The sequence below is a fragment of the Tenrec ecaudatus genome, chromosome 5 (assembly GCF_050624435.1).
Source record: "Tenrec ecaudatus isolate mTenEca1 chromosome 5, mTenEca1.hap1, whole genome shotgun sequence".
Lineage (NCBI taxonomy): Eukaryota > Metazoa > Chordata > Mammalia > Afrosoricida > Tenrecidae > Tenrec > Tenrec ecaudatus.
The window spans coordinates 68,096,537-68,113,851 of NC_134534.1; the positions used below are offsets into that span (position 1 = coordinate 68,096,537).

The following is a 17,315-nucleotide window of genomic DNA, read 5'->3' on the forward strand; positions in this document are numbered from 1 at the left end:
GGCACAAACTCTCCCACGTGTGGATTTAGTTGTCAGGGACAGCCAATTACCCTTTGGTTAGTGTCCCCCCATGGACGCCAAATGCTGGTCATGAGTCAGATAGGAACAAGGCTCCAAACTCAGACATTTCATGTACTCTGTAATCTGGACGTCTTTAAGCTTATTTTGTAAAATGGGGATTATTAGTGCCTAATTCTTTTTTTTCTTTTTTTTCCAGGAGAGAGCGTGAACACAGTTCCCCACTACCACAAATTATGCAGATGAGTTTCCCACATTTGGAGAAATTGCAGGGGCCAGCACCTCGGGAGTGCAAGGGATAAGCCTCGCCCTGGGAAAACCACCTCCGTGAACATGGTCTCTCCCCTGCCAGGTAAACATGAGTGCCTAATTCTGAAAGCTGTGGTTAGAGTTAAATGAGATTAAACAACCCCTTAGCATCACTCAAATTCATTGGCATCTAGTCGATGCCCACGCAGAACGGGCCTAAGTGTCGTAGTTGAACTAACTCTGCGGAGTTCCCAAGAATGTAAATTCCTTATGGGAGTAGAAAGCCCATCCCTCTCTGTAGAAGGGCTAGTAGTTTCGAACTGTTGACCTTTGAGATCGCAGTCCAAAGGGTAACCACTAGGAGCCCCGGGCGCCTCACTTAGCACCACTAGTAAGCTCTAAGTAAGCATTACTCACGGCCACTTATTTTGAAAGGTAAGAGCTAAGCAGGCTACCCCTCCCCCTCGCCGCCCCACCCCGCCCCACCCCACCCCACCCCATCCCCAATTTCCTGACAGCCTGACAGGCCATCCATTCCAGATTCCAGCCTTCAAGCACTAACCCCTAACCTGCCTGCCCCTAGCAGGAAGACAGGATTTCCCAGATGATAATTTAGTCTCGTGCTCAACTGGAGGACATCGCCTCCCTGGACACAAACTTCTGTGAAGGAATGAAGCCCAGCGAGAGGCGCCGGCGCGCCACCAAGCCGAGACCGCCCGGCCCCCGGCCACCTCACGCCGCGCGCGGGAGAACGCCCGACGGCGGCGGCGCGCGGGGTCACGTGACGTCCCGCCCCGCCCCCGGCCGCTCGCCCCGCCCCCGGCCGCTCGCCCCGCCCCCGGCCGCTCGCCCCGCCCCCGGCCGCTCCTCTCCCGGCGCCGCCCGCGCGGCGTCACGTGACCGCTGCCCCCAGCGCCGCCCCTCCTCACCCGCCCTGCCCGCCCGCCGGTCGCTGTCATTTCGGGAGTTGGGCTCTTGAGGCTCCGACTGAGATGGCCGCCACTCTCCAGCGTATTGAACGGCTGTCCAATCGCGTGGTCCGCGTGCTGGGCTGTAACCCGGGTCCCATGACCCTGCAGGGCACGAACACCTACCTGGTGGGGACCGGCCCCAGGTAAAGTCCCACCCAGCCCCACACCATACTCGGCGGGGGTGCTGGCGGCTGCGGCTTCGAGGTGCGCGCGGGAGCGCCTGTCCCGGGCCCGGCAATCCCAGCTTGGCCTAACGTGGACGCCCGGATCCTGGAAGTCCGCTAGACCGGGACTACCCTGGTGGGGACCTGCCTACAGGCCCCTTGCCGCGGGCTCGTGGCGACACCGTAGCGCAGCGTAGAACTGCCCGTAGTTTCCAAGGTTGTAAATCTTTATGGGAGCAGAGTAGCATACCTTTATTCCTCCACTACTGACCTTTGGATTAAAAATTCATCAGCCCCACCAATTTAAATACTGCGCCACAAAGGCTCGAGCTACAACTATCTAATGGCAGAAGGAAGGAGCAGAACTCCTCACTTGCAGTTTTTAAAAGTCAGTTTACTTTGCTTGGTGTTTTGCAAAGTCAGGGTGAGCGTCCTTAAACTGTTGAAAGGTCAGGATCGCCTACGATGTTGTTTTGTTTTGTCTTGTTTTAACTTGGCTCCTCACCTAACTGGTGCCATGCCCAGAGTCACTTCACAAAAGTGATTTATGAGACAAAGGCCGTTTTCTTAACTCAGCAGCAGAGGGCAGAGTTTCCTTTCCAGTTGCTTGCGTTTGTATGTCAGAAAGGGGTCCTTGTTTGGCCCCTTGGAAGGAGGAGGTGACCATTGCTAATTTGGGCTTTTAGGAAACCTGTCAATTTCTTAGAAAATATTCCTCTTGGTCAGCTGTATTCTGTTTCAGTGGAATTGTACAGAAATGCTGTCGTTTACTGCATAGCATGTCTTAGGCCTCGAGCACCTTTTGTGTATGTAACCTTTAGTATACTCTATTGCCATAATTTCATTCTGACTCATAGCAACCCATTATGGGATTCCGAGCGAGCTGTACGCAGACAACCTCATCTTTTTCCTTACAGCGCAACAGGTTTTGAACAGGTGACCTGGTTAGCAGCCGAAGGCTTACCTGACAGCACCACCAACCTCCCTAGCCAGACATGCTGCCTCCTTGTGTTAGAGAGGAGAGCTGTCCCATAAGAACTGCTCACCGGAAGTTACTTTCTCCGTGCCTCTGGGGGAGGGGTTTGAATGACCAACATTTAAGGTAGTAGATGAGGGCGAACCACTAGGGCCACCCAAGGACACCCCCCTCCTCTATAGCACGGCATAAAAAGTAAGATAGACTGCCTCTTGAGCACGGAGTTTAGTTGTACAATCAAGACACTACCGTGAACAAAATATAGGTGATTGCTAAGTACAGTTTATTGATTTTTAATTTGTTTTTAGTATCTTTTTCCAGGAAATCAGAATTTTGGAAGCACCAGAATAGAAGGGATTTGTCAGTCATCCAAAGGGTTAAGTCCAGAGTAATCAAGTCCAGGCCAAGTAGAAACAAGCTCTTTAGCCTTGGTCAGAATCTGGGAGATAGAGCATTAATGAGGGGGGCGTGGCGAGGGCAGGGTGGCATGAGGTGTGGCAAAAATGTTTCGCTGGGACACATACACTAGTGTTAATAAAGCCAGAGGAATTTACTCTCTAAAGCCAATACTGGAAATGATCATTACATAAAGTCAAAATTACTCTAGACAGTCTCGGGAAAACACCATGGTGGAGATCAGTAAATTCTCTCTCTCAGTAAGTTCAAACAACCTGCTCTTCCAGCATTTGAACATATGACTGCTTCTGTTCAAAAGATGTAGATATTGCCTTTTATTTAGGGGCTCTGTGATGTGATAAATACATACTACCTCCTGGTCTGTGTGCAAGGTCCCCAGGAGCAGAGTTTTCTGCTGTTCCCGTTCTTCACAGTATCATCCAGTTTGTTATGAGGCACACAACTGAATGAATGCCTTTGCATGATCAATAAACACACGTAAACATCTTTCTCTTACTCTCTGCTTTTAGCCAAGATCGGTCTGATGTCAGCAATGGGATCCTTCATTCCATATCCTCTTCTGAATCTGGATTGGGTTTCTGGCAGCTCCCTGTCGATCTGCTATAAATCAATTGTGAAATATCTTCAACAAAATTTTAGTTACATGTGATATTTATGATATTGTTCTACAACTTGAGCATTCTTTTGGACCACCTTTCTTTGGAATGGGTACAAATATGGATCTCTTCCAAGAGATTTTCCAGGTAGCAGTCTTCCTGGTTTCTTGGTATAGGGCAGGATGGGTTTCCACACTGCATCAGTTTGTTGAAACACTTAAAGTAGTATTCCCTCAATTCCTAGGGCCTGGTTTTTTACCAAGGGACCCTGGTCGTGTATTGGTTACACGTTGGCCTGCTACCTCTTAAGGTCACCAATTTGAAGCCACCAGCCACTCCCAAGGGAGAAAAATGAGGATTTCTACCTCTATAACCAACCAGTTACAGTCTCAGAAACCTAGAGGGGCAATTCTACTCTGGCCTATAGATCTCTAGTCAGTATTGACTTCATGGCAATGAGTTTTGTTGTTGTTTTTCATCAAAAACTTCAATGCAGCTTGGACTTCATCCCAGTACCTTCCGTTCAAGCGCTACCTCTTGAACTGGTGGTTGGTCAGCCCATTCTTTTTGGTGCAACGACTGCATTCCTTCCATCCTCGTTTTAATGCTTCTTGTATCTATTTTTCCTTAAAATCATTCAGTGTTGAATTTTTTTCTCTAGTTCTTTCAGCTTAAGATATACTTAGTATGTTCTTCCATTTGAGTTTTCTAACTAACTCCCATGTCTTTGCACATGTCATTATTATGCCTTGTCTTCTCAAACTTCCCTTTGAGATTTTTTGTTCGGCTTCCTTAATTCATTATTTCTTCATTTACTTTACATTCAAGAGCAAATTTTACAACAGTTTCTTTGGATACTCATTTTCATCTTTTTAATTATATTTTTCTTTCTTCACATATGATGTTGATGTTATCTCCAACTATTCTTGGCTTCAGTCATTAATGTTCCATGTGTTAAATCTGTTCCTAAGATTTCCGTTCAGACAGGATACCCTCAAGGTTGTATTTTAGCTCTCATGCACTTTTTAAAACTTTCCTCGGCTTCAACCTGAACTTGCATATGAGCATTTTATGGTCTCTTCTACAGTCAGCACCTGGTCTTGTTTAGGCTGATGATAATGAACTTCTCCCACATCTCTTACCACAGATGTACTTAATTTGACTTTCTGTGTTTTCCACCTGACAACATCCAGGTGTATAGTCACTGTTAGGTTGTTGAAAAATAGGTAGTTTACAAAAGAAGTTATTAGTCTTTCAAAATTTCATCATGGAATATCCAGATTTTGTATCACCAAGTTCATATTTTCCTTCCTCTTTATATCCAGCCTTTTCATTCCAATCACCACTAATTATCAGTGCATCTTGATTACATGCTCCCTCAATTTCAGACTGAAGGAGTTGGTAGAATTCTTCCAAGTTCTTCATTGTTTGCTTTGATGGGTAGGCATATAAATCGGAATAATAGTTGTTTAATTGGTCTTGTTGGCTTATAGATGGTATCCTGTCACATACAGCTTTGTACTGCAAGATAGATCTTGAAATGCTTTCGGTTTGTTTTTTTTAACAATGAGTGGTGTGCCGCTACTCTTGAGTTTGTCACTCCTGGCATAGTAACCCATATGTATGAATGTCATTTTCACAATTGCCAACTCCAGTCTAGTTTCAGTTCACTGGCTCATAGGATATCATTCTTCATGTAGTCCATCTCACTTTGGAGAATTTTCAGTTTTCCTGGATTACTATTTTCTACAGTCCATGTTCCAGTTACTAATAAATGTTGGCAGTTGCTGCTTCTCAGTTGAGTTGTGCCATCGGCAAATGAAGATCCCAAAGCGTTGCTCCGTCATCCACATCATTAAGCTGGACTCTACTTTGAGAAAGCAGCTGTTGTTTTGAGGGCCTCCCGGCGTGAGGTGCTCGGATTCCCACACAATAGCAGACAGTGTTCCACTTCTGTTCGTAAGGTTTTCAGAGGCAAATCCCTCAGAAGTGGACTTCCTTCCTAGTCTATCATGGGTGGGAAACTCTGCTGAAACCAGTCCACCATAGGCGACCCTGCTGGTCCTGGCAAGGCAAGGCAAGTCGCAGAGCTTCCGGCAGCATGGCAGCATACAAGCCCGAAAGCATGGTGAACGGCAGCCAGGCAGTGGTAGGCTTCTCTCGGAGCCTTACGTGATGCCTGTTTTACATTACAAGCTGTTTCGCTGCAGTTTGCAGAGTTCCTCGGGAAGAGGAGAAGGAAAGGGTTTCTTTTTGTTTCTAACTGAGAAATCCTGGTGTAAAACATGGTAAGTTCCTTCTCAAGGTCCAGGGCACCCAAATGGCCCATTGGCACTGAAAGGGTAACCAGTTGTGGGTGAATAAGTGCCAAATTACCAAAATGCATGGAAGCAGCTACAATTTAGGAGAGTGTGGACTATCGTTAGCATCAGCGGTATAATTCTGTGCCTTTTCAATTTGGTAAATGATTAAATGTACACATTGCCAATATGCACAATGTATTGTAGCTAGGGAGTTAACTGTAAACTCCTTGACCTTACAGGCCATATCTCGCTCAACTTTGTAGATATCATAGAAGGTAGATATCATAGTCTCTTATGCATGGTACATATGCATTAGTATTTGAATGCTAATTTTATTCACAAATATTTCTTGAGTGCCTGTTGTATGCCTTGGACTGTTCATCTGAAAGTTCGTGGTTCAAACCCAGGAGCCGCCCCATAAGAAAAAGTTGAAGCTTTCTTGCTTCCATAAAAATGTATGGTACCACTTTGGAAGCTGAAGCCCCTATGTGGGGTTTCTATGAGGTGGGATAAACTCAGTACTCAAAAGAACACAAAACTTCACTGCCACTGAGTCAACTCCAATTCAAAGTGGCCCTGTAAATCTTTCCGGGAACAGAAAGCTGTGTCCTCCCAAGGAGTGGCTTGTGGTTTGAACCACCAACTGTGCACTTAGCATGACCACTATGCCACCAGGACACCTCACCGATTTGATACTGCAGTGGGTTGTTATGTGCCACCACTGTTCTGGACACTAGAGATGCAGCAACATATCATTCTTTATATATTGCTTTCCACTGTCCTTCATCCTCGCCCCAAACCAACAGTTCTTAACTTGGAGCCTGTGACACCACCGACTTCCTTCCCTCCCCCTAGAAAAAAAGAACTTCCATGGATTCCCTTCAGAAAATCTATAACCTTAGATGGGAACAAATTGCATCTTCGTTAGCCTCACAGGAAAATATGCCTGGCGTTCACTTGTCAGGAGAGGTCACCAACTACAGTAGTGCTCTCAGCCCCTGTGGTGTCCCCTCACGCCGCCATAACTCAGCGCAGCCACAACATGCCTCGAGATAGTGCGATCACTCGTCACTGCTTGGACACTAGAGTAGTTATAAGGCTTGGTGCTGATCTCGTTATTTAGTATGGTAATAGGGAAACACGTGTAGTGCTGTACCACGGTTTTTGTTTTGGTAACTGTTGAGCGTACATGGCTTTCTCTGTCATCTGTGTATTATATTTTATATGCTGCAAAACATTTTGAGAGGGGTCCATAGGCTTCACCACATTGGCAAAGGTTAAGAACCCACTGCCTGCAGTGATTCATCAGATCTGCTGAGGTTTTCTTCTTATCCAAAGGAAATGGGCATTAGAGTGAGACATTTCTGGGTTCAGATATATTCTGTACTAATAGTAGTGACATTGAGCAAGGTATTTGTCAAGGCCTCGGTTTTCTCCTCTGCAAAATGAGACTGCAATCTTAATGTTTTTAGAATTTTAAAAGATAACAAAAATAAAGCTACCTTATTCATTCATCCAGCAAATACATATTTTTAAAAACTTTTTACTCTACATTAGTTAAAGACTTACAGGGCAGATCATAGTTTTTACATTCAACATTTCCTACACATTCTGATTCAAATCATTCACTGCAATCCTCTCAATGGACCATTGCTTGTCCCCTTTCCTCCACATATTTCCTGTTTCTGTTCCTCATTCTTCCCTGCCGCTATGAACTTTGACCTTTGTTAAACGCTGCCCTTTTGATCTGAAATGATTGACGTTTCTAGCAAGGAGTTGAGTTCAGTGCCAGACACAATGGGAAGGGAGTATCTATCTGGCCATTCAGCCTGGTCAGATTATTCAGTTTTCTTCCACAGCTTTCCTCCTGCTCTCCAGGACGCTCTCCTGTCCTCCCTTTCAGAGCAGTGGACAGTGGTCGCCCGAGGTTCTACTTGGTAAAGTAGAGGGTCAGTGGTGACCCTCTGTGAGGACTGACGCAGCGTCTGCACCCATGGGCTCACACGTAGCACAGTTGTGCAGGACTGGGCAGTGTTTGTCATTCTGTTGTATGTAAGATCACGGGGAGTTTGAACCAACTTCGCAGCCTCTACCAACAGCAAGTTTTTTTCTTAATTCCACTCCCTTTGGAAGTTCTATAATTGTAACGTTCTTTTTTGTGTTTTGTAGTTGGCATCATTTACAGATTGATGCTTCTGCTTCTCGATGTTCAGTCTTTAAAGCTTATTTTTAAGAATTCCTTTTCTGGTGGATTTGCAAGGTGAGGTTGGCATATGTCAATTTCAGGTGTTAGTTCTCTGTACCTTTAGCATTTCTTATAAAGTTAGTCTGATTTTTTTAATTATCATAATTTCAGTTTATTCTGAAATTTTCTAACTTGGCATTGTGATTGAGAGACAGTATTGCTGGAATATGTCATTCTTGGTTGGTAAATTTTTTTCTTTCAGAGTTTCATATGTCATTCGATTGCCTTCTTAGATGGTTTCTACCAAGTCTTTAGTTTTGGAAATTTCTCGGAGGATATGTCTTGGTGACTTTTTTTCCTTTGGGGTCTATCATGTATGGTGTTTCCTAAACTACTCTGATAGACATATTTTTCATCTGTGTAATATTAGCGAAGTTTCTGGTAGTAAACCTTGGACATTTCCCTCTGTGTGTGATTTTAGTTTTTCCTCCTATTCTGGAATTTGATCATACATAAATTGTTCTTCATGATACTTTCCTAAATCTTAGGCCTCGTTCATTTTCCCCCCCTGATTTTTCATGAAACACAAATTGGTATCAAGGGATTTGCCCTCCGATTTGCCAATCTGCTCTTCACAAAGACTAGATTCTACCCTTTTGTCTTTCCAATGTGTTACTATATCTAACATTTTAATGTTAGTCATTTGGATATCAATTGCTGTTTTTTATGGTTTCTAGTTGTTTTTAGTCATTTCATATTATTTTGCTGAATTCTATATTGTCTGTTTTCCTTTATCAGTGCATATGTGTGTGTGTGCAGGTTTTCTTGAACTCTTAGAAGATCTTATATATTTATATCTTATAAATTATTTATCGGGTAGTTCTATTACCAGTTCTTCCTTGGAAAGATTTCCAGGTTCTCGAGTGTAGTCACTGGTTTCCATCACTTTATTCTCTCTTCATATTATTTGAAGTTGCCTGGTGTGCTCACAGAACTCACCAGCTGCTGCAAGGGAGAAAGCTGAGGCTATCTGTTTCTATACAGATGGACAGCCTCGAACTCCCTGGAGTCATTCTGTTCTGTCTTATCGGGCTGCGATAAGTTGGAGTCAGTTCGATGACAGTGGGTTTGGTTTTTTGGCTCTAGCTGTCTCAGGGACGTTTGGGATTGTTATAGTTATTAGTTAGTTATGTATTACTTTGGTTCAGTCTGTTACATCTGCTTAGTCAGGGTATTTATGTGTCTTCGAACACTTGCTTGTCTCTCCACTCCTGTCTCCCAGTTGATGGAGAAACTAGAGGGAGCGCAGGTCTTTGCTTGCTGACCATGATGAGCAGCTGCAGAGGGGATGAGCAGATATTTATAGATCTGTGGAAGCACATGCCACTGGGTGGAGTAGGAGCCTAGCACATAGTTTGTGCATCCCTGACTGACAACTGTGTGGGTGAATCGTGAGTGCCCTGAGAGCAGGGCCTGTCAATCAGTGGCACTACACACATGAAGTGCAGTCTGCTTGGGAATGATGTAGTGGGTGGCACTGCTTGCCCAAGTAGACGGGGTGGGTATATGGCTACAGCAGGTTGTCTCCAGCTGCTGGGTCTGTGGGCTCCAGAAGAGAACCTCCCCTCCTGTCAGGAGGACGACATGAGAGGAAAAGCGGGATGAAAAGCTTTTCTCTGGCCAGTTACTAGCATGAGCCAGGACACTTTTAGATAAGGTACAGCCAGTCATTTTGTTCCTGCCCACACTCTGTTGAGGAGGGGCATGCACAGATACCAGGGTCTCCAACTGCCATGCTTTCTTTCTCCTTGGCATGGGCCCTCAACACAAACACCGAGGACTATGTGCCCGTGAGGGGTTAGCTCCCCTCCCCTGGCTCCCTCCTTGCTCAGCAGCCAGCTATACTACTAGGATTCTCACCCACTTCTCTCCACATCCCTCACCCAGCTCCAGCTCATAGTCTCCTCACCTGTTTCACTCAGGATGTGCCCACACTGTAACTCTGGCCCCATAGCGATTCTGTAAAGGTGGCTTTGTCTCAGCTGTGTGTGTGTGTTGCCATCTGTCTCTCAAAATGTCCAGGTGTAGCATGGGACCCTGCTCCATCTGTTTCGTTCTCTCTGCCTTTCCAAATAGTATTTTATCAGATTCATGCTGCTCTCATTTGCTGTTCACAGATCCAGGATTGTCATCTGTATATGTTTCTCTTGGCCTTCTGAGGAAGGATTATGTGAAGTGTGTCATTTGGACATCATCCATTTTGTCTCTGATGGGGGTGGGGAATGTAACCCCATGTGGTTTGTTGTGTTATTTTGTCTTTTCTTGATTTGTAATCCCAGTCACACAAAAGATCTTCTTGATGGAGCCTCACATAATTCTGTCTTTCTATCACATTTTTTGCATTTTTCACTACTTATTCCTCTAAACACATTAATGTTAAGAAATCTGCCTTCAGTTTTACTAATTCTGTCATCCATTAGTTCAGTTCTTCTCCATAGCTCTTTTAATGTATCGGTTTTTGAAGTTTTACTTATCTTTTGAATGGCTACTTGCTGTTTTTGTGTTTTCAGTTTTCTTTATTTTTTTCATTTGTTCTTTTATTGTTTTCATGTTCTTCTAGAGTTGGGGCCATGTTTTCGTTGATTTTGCTGATGATTTCCTTGATTTTATCTTTGTTTATTCCTTGATCTTTTCTTTCTGATACTAGATTTAAAAGGTTTATCTGATGAAAATATGGCCTCTTAGTCCAGTTTGAAACAGAAAGGTAAAGAGATTCAGAAGAAAGACAGAAATTTGCACTATGCTTTTAGAGGTAATAGACTTTTTCTTTAATTATAACTCTTCCAGGTAAGAGAAAGGAGCCCTAGTGATGTAATGGATTATGTGGTTGGCTACTAACTGGTGGGTCCACAGTAGAGCCCACCAGCCATCCCACAAGAAAAGATGCGACTGCTTCCATAAAGATTTGAGCATTGTACTACTAACCACAAGGTTAGCTGTTCAAACCCAACAGCCATTCTGAGGGAGAAAGATGAGGCTATATATTCCCTTAGAGATTTTAAGTTTCAGAAACCCAGTATAGGATCGTTGTGAGTTGCAATTGACTAGGTTTAACAATCAGTTGCTTTTGGCTGGTTGGTTGTTTTTTGCTTTAGGTAATAAAATTTAGACTTTTGGCAAATAGTAGTTACTATTGACTTTAAGAGAGATAGTAGTTCATTGATCGTTTTCTTAATCTGGAGGGATTTCAGTATATATCCTTTGAATTCCATTTCCAGTAGTTTCAGTAACATTTCTCCCTGGAATATTTTCTGACCCTTTATTTTGACCACTTATTTGAGTTAGCCTGTTATTTTTGTTATTGTTCTCTCTCTCTCTCTCTCTCTCTCTCTCTCTCTCTCTCTCTCTCTCTCTCTCTCTGTGTGTGTGTGTGTGTGTGTGTGTGTGTGTATGATTTGAAGTTTTTTTGTTCTCTCTAAGACATTGCATGTGTTACTGTATTATTGATTGTATTTGGGGTAGCTTCATCCTGGGGAGCAGGGCAGGCAAACAACTGTAGTTACTACGTAAGAAGCACTGCTGTGCTCACCACTGGCTCTGTGGTGATGGAGTAGTGCTGGGGAATGTGGTTAAAGTCCAATTGCTGGCCAGATAGAGCAGGTTAGAGCAAAGGGATAGGTCACATGGCTTCAGTCACCAATCTCGTGGTGATACCACGGCTGTTATCTATCACCAATCCTGTGGTTTTGGAGCAGGTAGTGAACACTAGCCCAGGTGGCAGCAGGTGTGATAGTTATGGTTGGACAGGGTTACTGACTCCCAACTTTTAGGGGGATGGAGGTGGAGGTGTAGTAAAACAAGGAGAAACAAGGGAAGTACTAAGGGGGAAAAGTGGTCCAAGCACAGGCTGCCAGACACGGCTGCATGGGGAACATGGTGCTTGTTCACAACTGAGGGGTGAGAGAGATGCTGCAAGTGCGGAGTGGGGCGCCCTCCCTGGGGGGGCTGCACTGCTGCCCATGTAAGGGAAGCAGTCAAGGGGCCGGGACTTCCAACAGTGGAAGCAGAGGGACACGCTGCCTGCTCCACAGAAGTGAAAAGAACTGGTGGGCGGAGGCGGAGGGGAAAGGAAAGAAACCAAGAGAGGGAGAGGAAAGAACTCTGAAGAAAGAGAAGAAGAAAGGGACCCAGTCCTGTCACAGCTTGGCAGTCACTGCAGGATCAGAATGGGAAATGGGGAAATGTGTGAGAGAGAGAGAAAGAGAGAGAGAGAGAGAGAGAGAGAGAGAGAGAGAGAGAGAGAGAGAGAGAGAAAGGAAAGAACTAAAGGAGGCAACACAGAAACCCAGCAGGACACTCTTGGCAGGAGTGCAGCACTCACCTGCTGCTGTGTGGGTCACCGAGTGCCAGGTGGGCATGGAGGATGTGGTGGGCAGGGCAGCCTCTCCGTTGGATCAAAAAAGTTGGAGGGAGAAGGAGAACAATACAAAAAACATTTTAAAAATACAAAAATCATTTTAAAAGAACAAAAGCAAGGGAATAAGGCACAACTAAAAAGATTTTTTTTTTTAAAGAAAATATTGCAACCCAGCACTGGGGAATTGGGTTGGGGGGTGAGTTGGGGGGTGGAGGCTGATCTATTTCAGAGTTTGGAGGACCCACACTTCGGGTCCCCAGGTGGTGGGTCCAGGGCAGCGGGAGGTAATGGCACCTCTGGGGTTGTTAATCACCAGTGCGTACTGGTGCCTTCCTGGGCAAGCAGAGGCACTTCTCTGGTTCCTGGCCCATTAGAACACTGCTCATAATCATTCCAAAGGACTACATTGTACTGGACCCATTGACAATTCACCAGTCCATATGCCTCTTTGTTCGTGATTTTTATTCAGGATTTATATGTCTTTATTTGTTTCCTATATCCTTTCTTATCCTTTTCTCATATTTTATATCCTTTTATGTATCGCTATCCTTGTTTTCTGTTTCATTGCAGCTCTGTTCCAAGATTGTTGTCAGTATTCATTTCACATGTAGAGTAGCCAGAGCAGCGGCTCCCAAAGTGGGTGGTGCCAGCCCCTAGGGGTGGCCGCAATAGCAGATACCTATGCTTTACCCTGGATTGTGGGCAATAGTACAAAACTTTTTCATGGCCAGGAGGTTGCTAAGTAATTTTTTTTTCTGAAAAGGAAGTGGAAGTCCAATTAAGTATGAGAATTTATGTTGTAGAGATTCTGAATACTATCTCTGTTTAGTCCTCCATCTTGGTCAAGTTGGGATGGTTTGTTTTTATTATTTTGGGTGTCAGTGAATGGGGCTATGGAAACAAACCACCCACTATGAAATAGCTATATGGTTACTTGCCATATCTATTTCCTCAATTTTAATGCTGCACAAAATGTTTTCTACTATCTGTTACTTCTGCTTGTTTGTTTTTAGTCCATGTGGCCATCCCCCCAGCCCCCAATTCCTACCCTCCACAGGAATGTAAACAGGGTTTTGCCTTGTTTGCAAGATGGTAAGAAATAAAGACGTGATACAAAGCAGGTGATCTTTAAAGAGTTATTGTTGGGTGAATGAATTTATTGAGACTTCTCATCGAGGCTAATCTCTCAGGCTGAATTACTGAAGTGTTATTGTACAGCACCATAGAATAAAATGTTTGTGAATTGGTTTTTGAGGAGAAAATGTCGCTCTATTTGCTTTCATTCAGTAACACTTCATCAATAAAGGGTATTGCATAATGAAGAAAGACAAAGAGTACATCTAATCCTCACTTAATCAACTGCCTTGTTTTCTGATATTTTGCTTTAAAAATATTTTTTTAATCTATCCAACCATTTTGCATAGTAACAACCTTTGGCAGTAAACATGTCAAGGTGTTAGGTGAAAGCATTGTTTGATTATACAACGATGTAATTTCATTATCTAATCTTCCATTTCATATAACACCAATTTTTGCATTATGACCTGGTCTTTGAACTTGACCTTGTCAAGTGAGGAGTGGATGTATGAGGAAAGTTCAAAACCACTTGCCCTCATGAAGTGATCTCTGAAGGTATAGGTGTAATAGCAGTGTGATGTGGTGGGAAAAAAATCAGATGGCACTTGGCTGTCAGAAAGAATAGTGTCTAGAGACTAAGGCTTGTTTTCATACAAGCAGCCGTCTCAGTGAGGTGCCAGCTAAGGTCAATACAAAAGGGGCACGCCAGCATTGTATAATAATAAAAATCCAAGACTGTAGGAGGCAATTGTATTAGAACTTAAATTCTGAGCAGTTGATTTTCAGACGGCTACAGATGCCGGTGAAAACCCAAAGTCCCATTTGCATAGCCCTCGTTCAGATTAAGCCTCCCTTGAATGCCCTCAGACAATTGGCTAGGGATATGAAAAATCTTACCGTCATGGTACATTGGAAAGTGGATTACTGTTAAAGTGGATTCTAGTTAAGTTAAAATTTAACACGTTGTAAGGTAATTCTATTTTGCTTTCTTTTTTGCTTTCTTTTGGATTGAAGTCTTTCTGTGTTTTATTTTGTTGTCATTGTTGGGGTTTTTTGTATAATTTTCTTGACATGAAACCCAGAATAGATAATCCATAGAGACAGTAACTAAATTGATATTTCGTTTGGGTTATGACCAAGAGAAAGATGAGGCTCTCTACTGCTGTAAAGAGTTACAATCTCATGCACCAACAGCGGCAGTTCTGCCCTGTCCTACAGGGCCAGCATGCGTTGGAATTGACTCACACATGGTGAGTGAGTGAGGGTTATGACTGGAAGGGTAGTGGGGAGCTATTACTAATGGGTATGCGAACGAGGGAAATAGTCCACAATTGATTGTGGTGATGATTGCACACGTCTTTTTTAATGTATTTAAACCATTGAGTTGTACATGAATTATATGGGATTTTTAGAAGTGGGATTTTTTTGTTGTTGTTGTTTTAAATAAAAGGTGGTGAAAGGTTGGCATGGTTCAGGAGACTTTCTGGAGGAGATGAATACTTCCGCTGGGTCTCAGTGACACTTTTATTTACTTATTTATTTACAAACATTTTAGTAGGGACTCATACAACTCTTATCACAATCCATACATATACATACATCAATTGTATAAAGCACATCCGTACATTCTTTGCCCTAATCATTTTCTAAGCATTTGCTCTACACTTAAGCCCTTTGCATCAGGTCCTCTTTTTTTTCCCCCTTTATCCCCGCTCCCCCTTCCTCGTGAGCCCTTGATAATTTATGAATTATTATTTTGTCATATCTTGCCCAGTCCGGCATCTCCCTTCACCCCCTTCTCTGTTTCAGTGATACTTTTAATACCTTCAGGCGTCTCTAGCCTTTTCAGATCAGGACATCCAATAACCAAATCCCAGGATTTATTCTTTCAGATGGGAGCAAGGAAGTATTTGACCCCTAAAGTTTGGGGTCTGCATTGAAAGAGAAGGGTTTGAATATTCAAGTTATTTGAAGCTTAATTCAATTATCACATGGTTGATATAATTGGTGTCACTGAATTATTCAAGTGAAAATTGTGAGCTGGCAAATGCTGATTATATATATTTTACAACAAAGAAATAATAAAATGTTACAAAATAATAATACCAATATATAATTGATCAAGGATTCATAAGGGTGGGAGGATGGAGTAAGGAGGGGGAAGTAGAGGAGCTGATACCAAGGGCTCAGTGGAAAATGTTTTGGAAATGATGATGGCAACATAAGTACAAATATGCTTGATACAAATGATGTGTGGATTGTTATAAGAGCTATAAGAGCCCCCAATAAAATGACTTTAAAAGAAAGAAAGAATAACAAAAGTAGCCCAAATATTTCCTCCATACTTCCCTACTACCTTCCTTTTTGTGTGTGAGGAAGCCAGTGTAGCATCTCAGCAGTGAGTGATGATTCCAGCCCCATCTAGGAGACATTCCAGGACTTTGTGAAAGATCTAGAAAACAGGCTTCTGGAGCCAGACGACCTTTGTTTGATGCTGCTTCTGCCACTCATTCAGTGAGTCAACTATGGACAACTTGCTTAGCATGGGGAGTAATAATGAAATGCCTGCCTTCACACACTGTCGTGAAGAGGCCGTTTTTAAAAATGTGTATCAAATACTCTGTGCTTACTGTAAGTACTAAGTAAGTGATGTTTTTGATAACTGTTTACTCTTGTACTTAACTATTGATTTTTTATCTTTTTATTGGGGGAACTGTTGATATTTTTTTCTTAAGGTGAGATTACTGTAGCTAAGCTAAAGAAGTGTGCAGTTTGTTTTCAAAGATGCTAAAAGAAAAAACAAAATTTGTTTAGTTTCTTTTTTAAATTACTTATACCAAATACTCAACAATTACTTTAAAAGTAAGATGAGAATGCGCAGGGGCAGGGAAAATAGATGATTGGAAATGGAACAACCAGAGCAGAAATAATGAGAATGAATATTCACGCATTGTAAAAAATATAACCAATGTCACTAAACAATTTGTGTAGAAATTGCTGAATGGGAACTTAAACTGCTGTATGAACCGTCAATGAAAACACAATAAAACTTTTTTTTAATGTATGTACTTTCTTAAGTGATATAAAAATATCAATGTAAGTAATATTCTGGTATTAACTTTATATTCTAATTGTGTGATTATCTTCCATTTAATTTTCAGGAGAATCCTCATTGACACTGGAGAGCCAGAAATTCCAGAATATATCAGCTGTTTAAAGCAGGCTCTGTCTGAATTTAACACAGCAATCCAGGAAATCATAGTGACTCACTGGCACAAAGACCATTGTGGGGGCATAACAGACATTTGTAAAAGCATCAATAGCGGTAAGCATGAAGGAAAACTGTGTTCAGAATCCTGTGTCTTGGATATAAAGCTTAGTACGCTGGTAAACCCTTTACGAAGTGCTTCCTATTTGGTGGTGGCGGTCTTGTTCAGTGCCTTGGGGTCCTGGCAGCCAATGTGTGCGGAGTAAAACTGCTTCCTAGGGTCGTCCAGGCTGATTGCCGCCTGTGCACTGGCTTGAACCACCCACCTTTCCATTAATGGTTAGTAGTCAGGTCCCACTGCTGCCACCCAGGCACTTCAATTCAAATTCGCATAGTACTTTTAGAATGTAGTCTACTTCTTAAATGCTGATCCCACTTAACATAGAAGGAAAGGCAAAGACCTGTGTTCTGTTTCAAATCCTCTTCTCTCACTATTCTCCTCTTTCTTTCCAATGCTGAAGGTCAAGTTTAATTTAGTCTGATGGTAAGTACTCTGTAAGTGCCGGCTGCTGTGCTAACTGCTTTACATGCATTATTTTGAGTTAGATGCTGTTATTGTCCACCTTTTAAACAGATGATCTGAGGCCTTCCCAAGATACACTTAAATTCTGTCAAGAAATCACTGCATCATTAAATCTCTGTTCCTAAGACCATTTCCGTAACGCTGGTTTACC

The 17,315-nt window shown here is 43.0% G+C and overlaps 1 protein-coding gene and 1 non-coding gene across 2 annotated transcripts in view; one reads left to right on the plus strand and one right to left on the minus strand.

Moving 5' to 3' along the window:
• Positions 1-214: 214 nt before the first annotated feature.
• On the minus strand, positions 215-378 carry LOC142449369 (U1 spliceosomal RNA). The gene has a single exon (XR_012784564.1). It is a non-coding gene; the product is annotated as a U1 spliceosomal RNA (small nuclear RNA).
• Positions 379-1,194: 816 nt separating this feature from the next.
• The window catches only part of LACTB2 (lactamase beta 2), a 51,185-nt gene continuing 35,064 nt past the window's right edge, over positions 1,195-17,315 (plus strand). The window contains exons 1-2 of the mRNA XM_075549585.1: positions 1,195-1,381; positions 16,535-16,698. Of these exons, the coding sequence (XP_075405700.1) occupies positions 1,260-1,381; positions 16,535-16,698 (286 nt within the window). The 5' untranslated portion in view covers positions 1,195-1,259. The remainder of the gene's footprint in view (positions 1,382-16,534; positions 16,699-17,315) is intronic.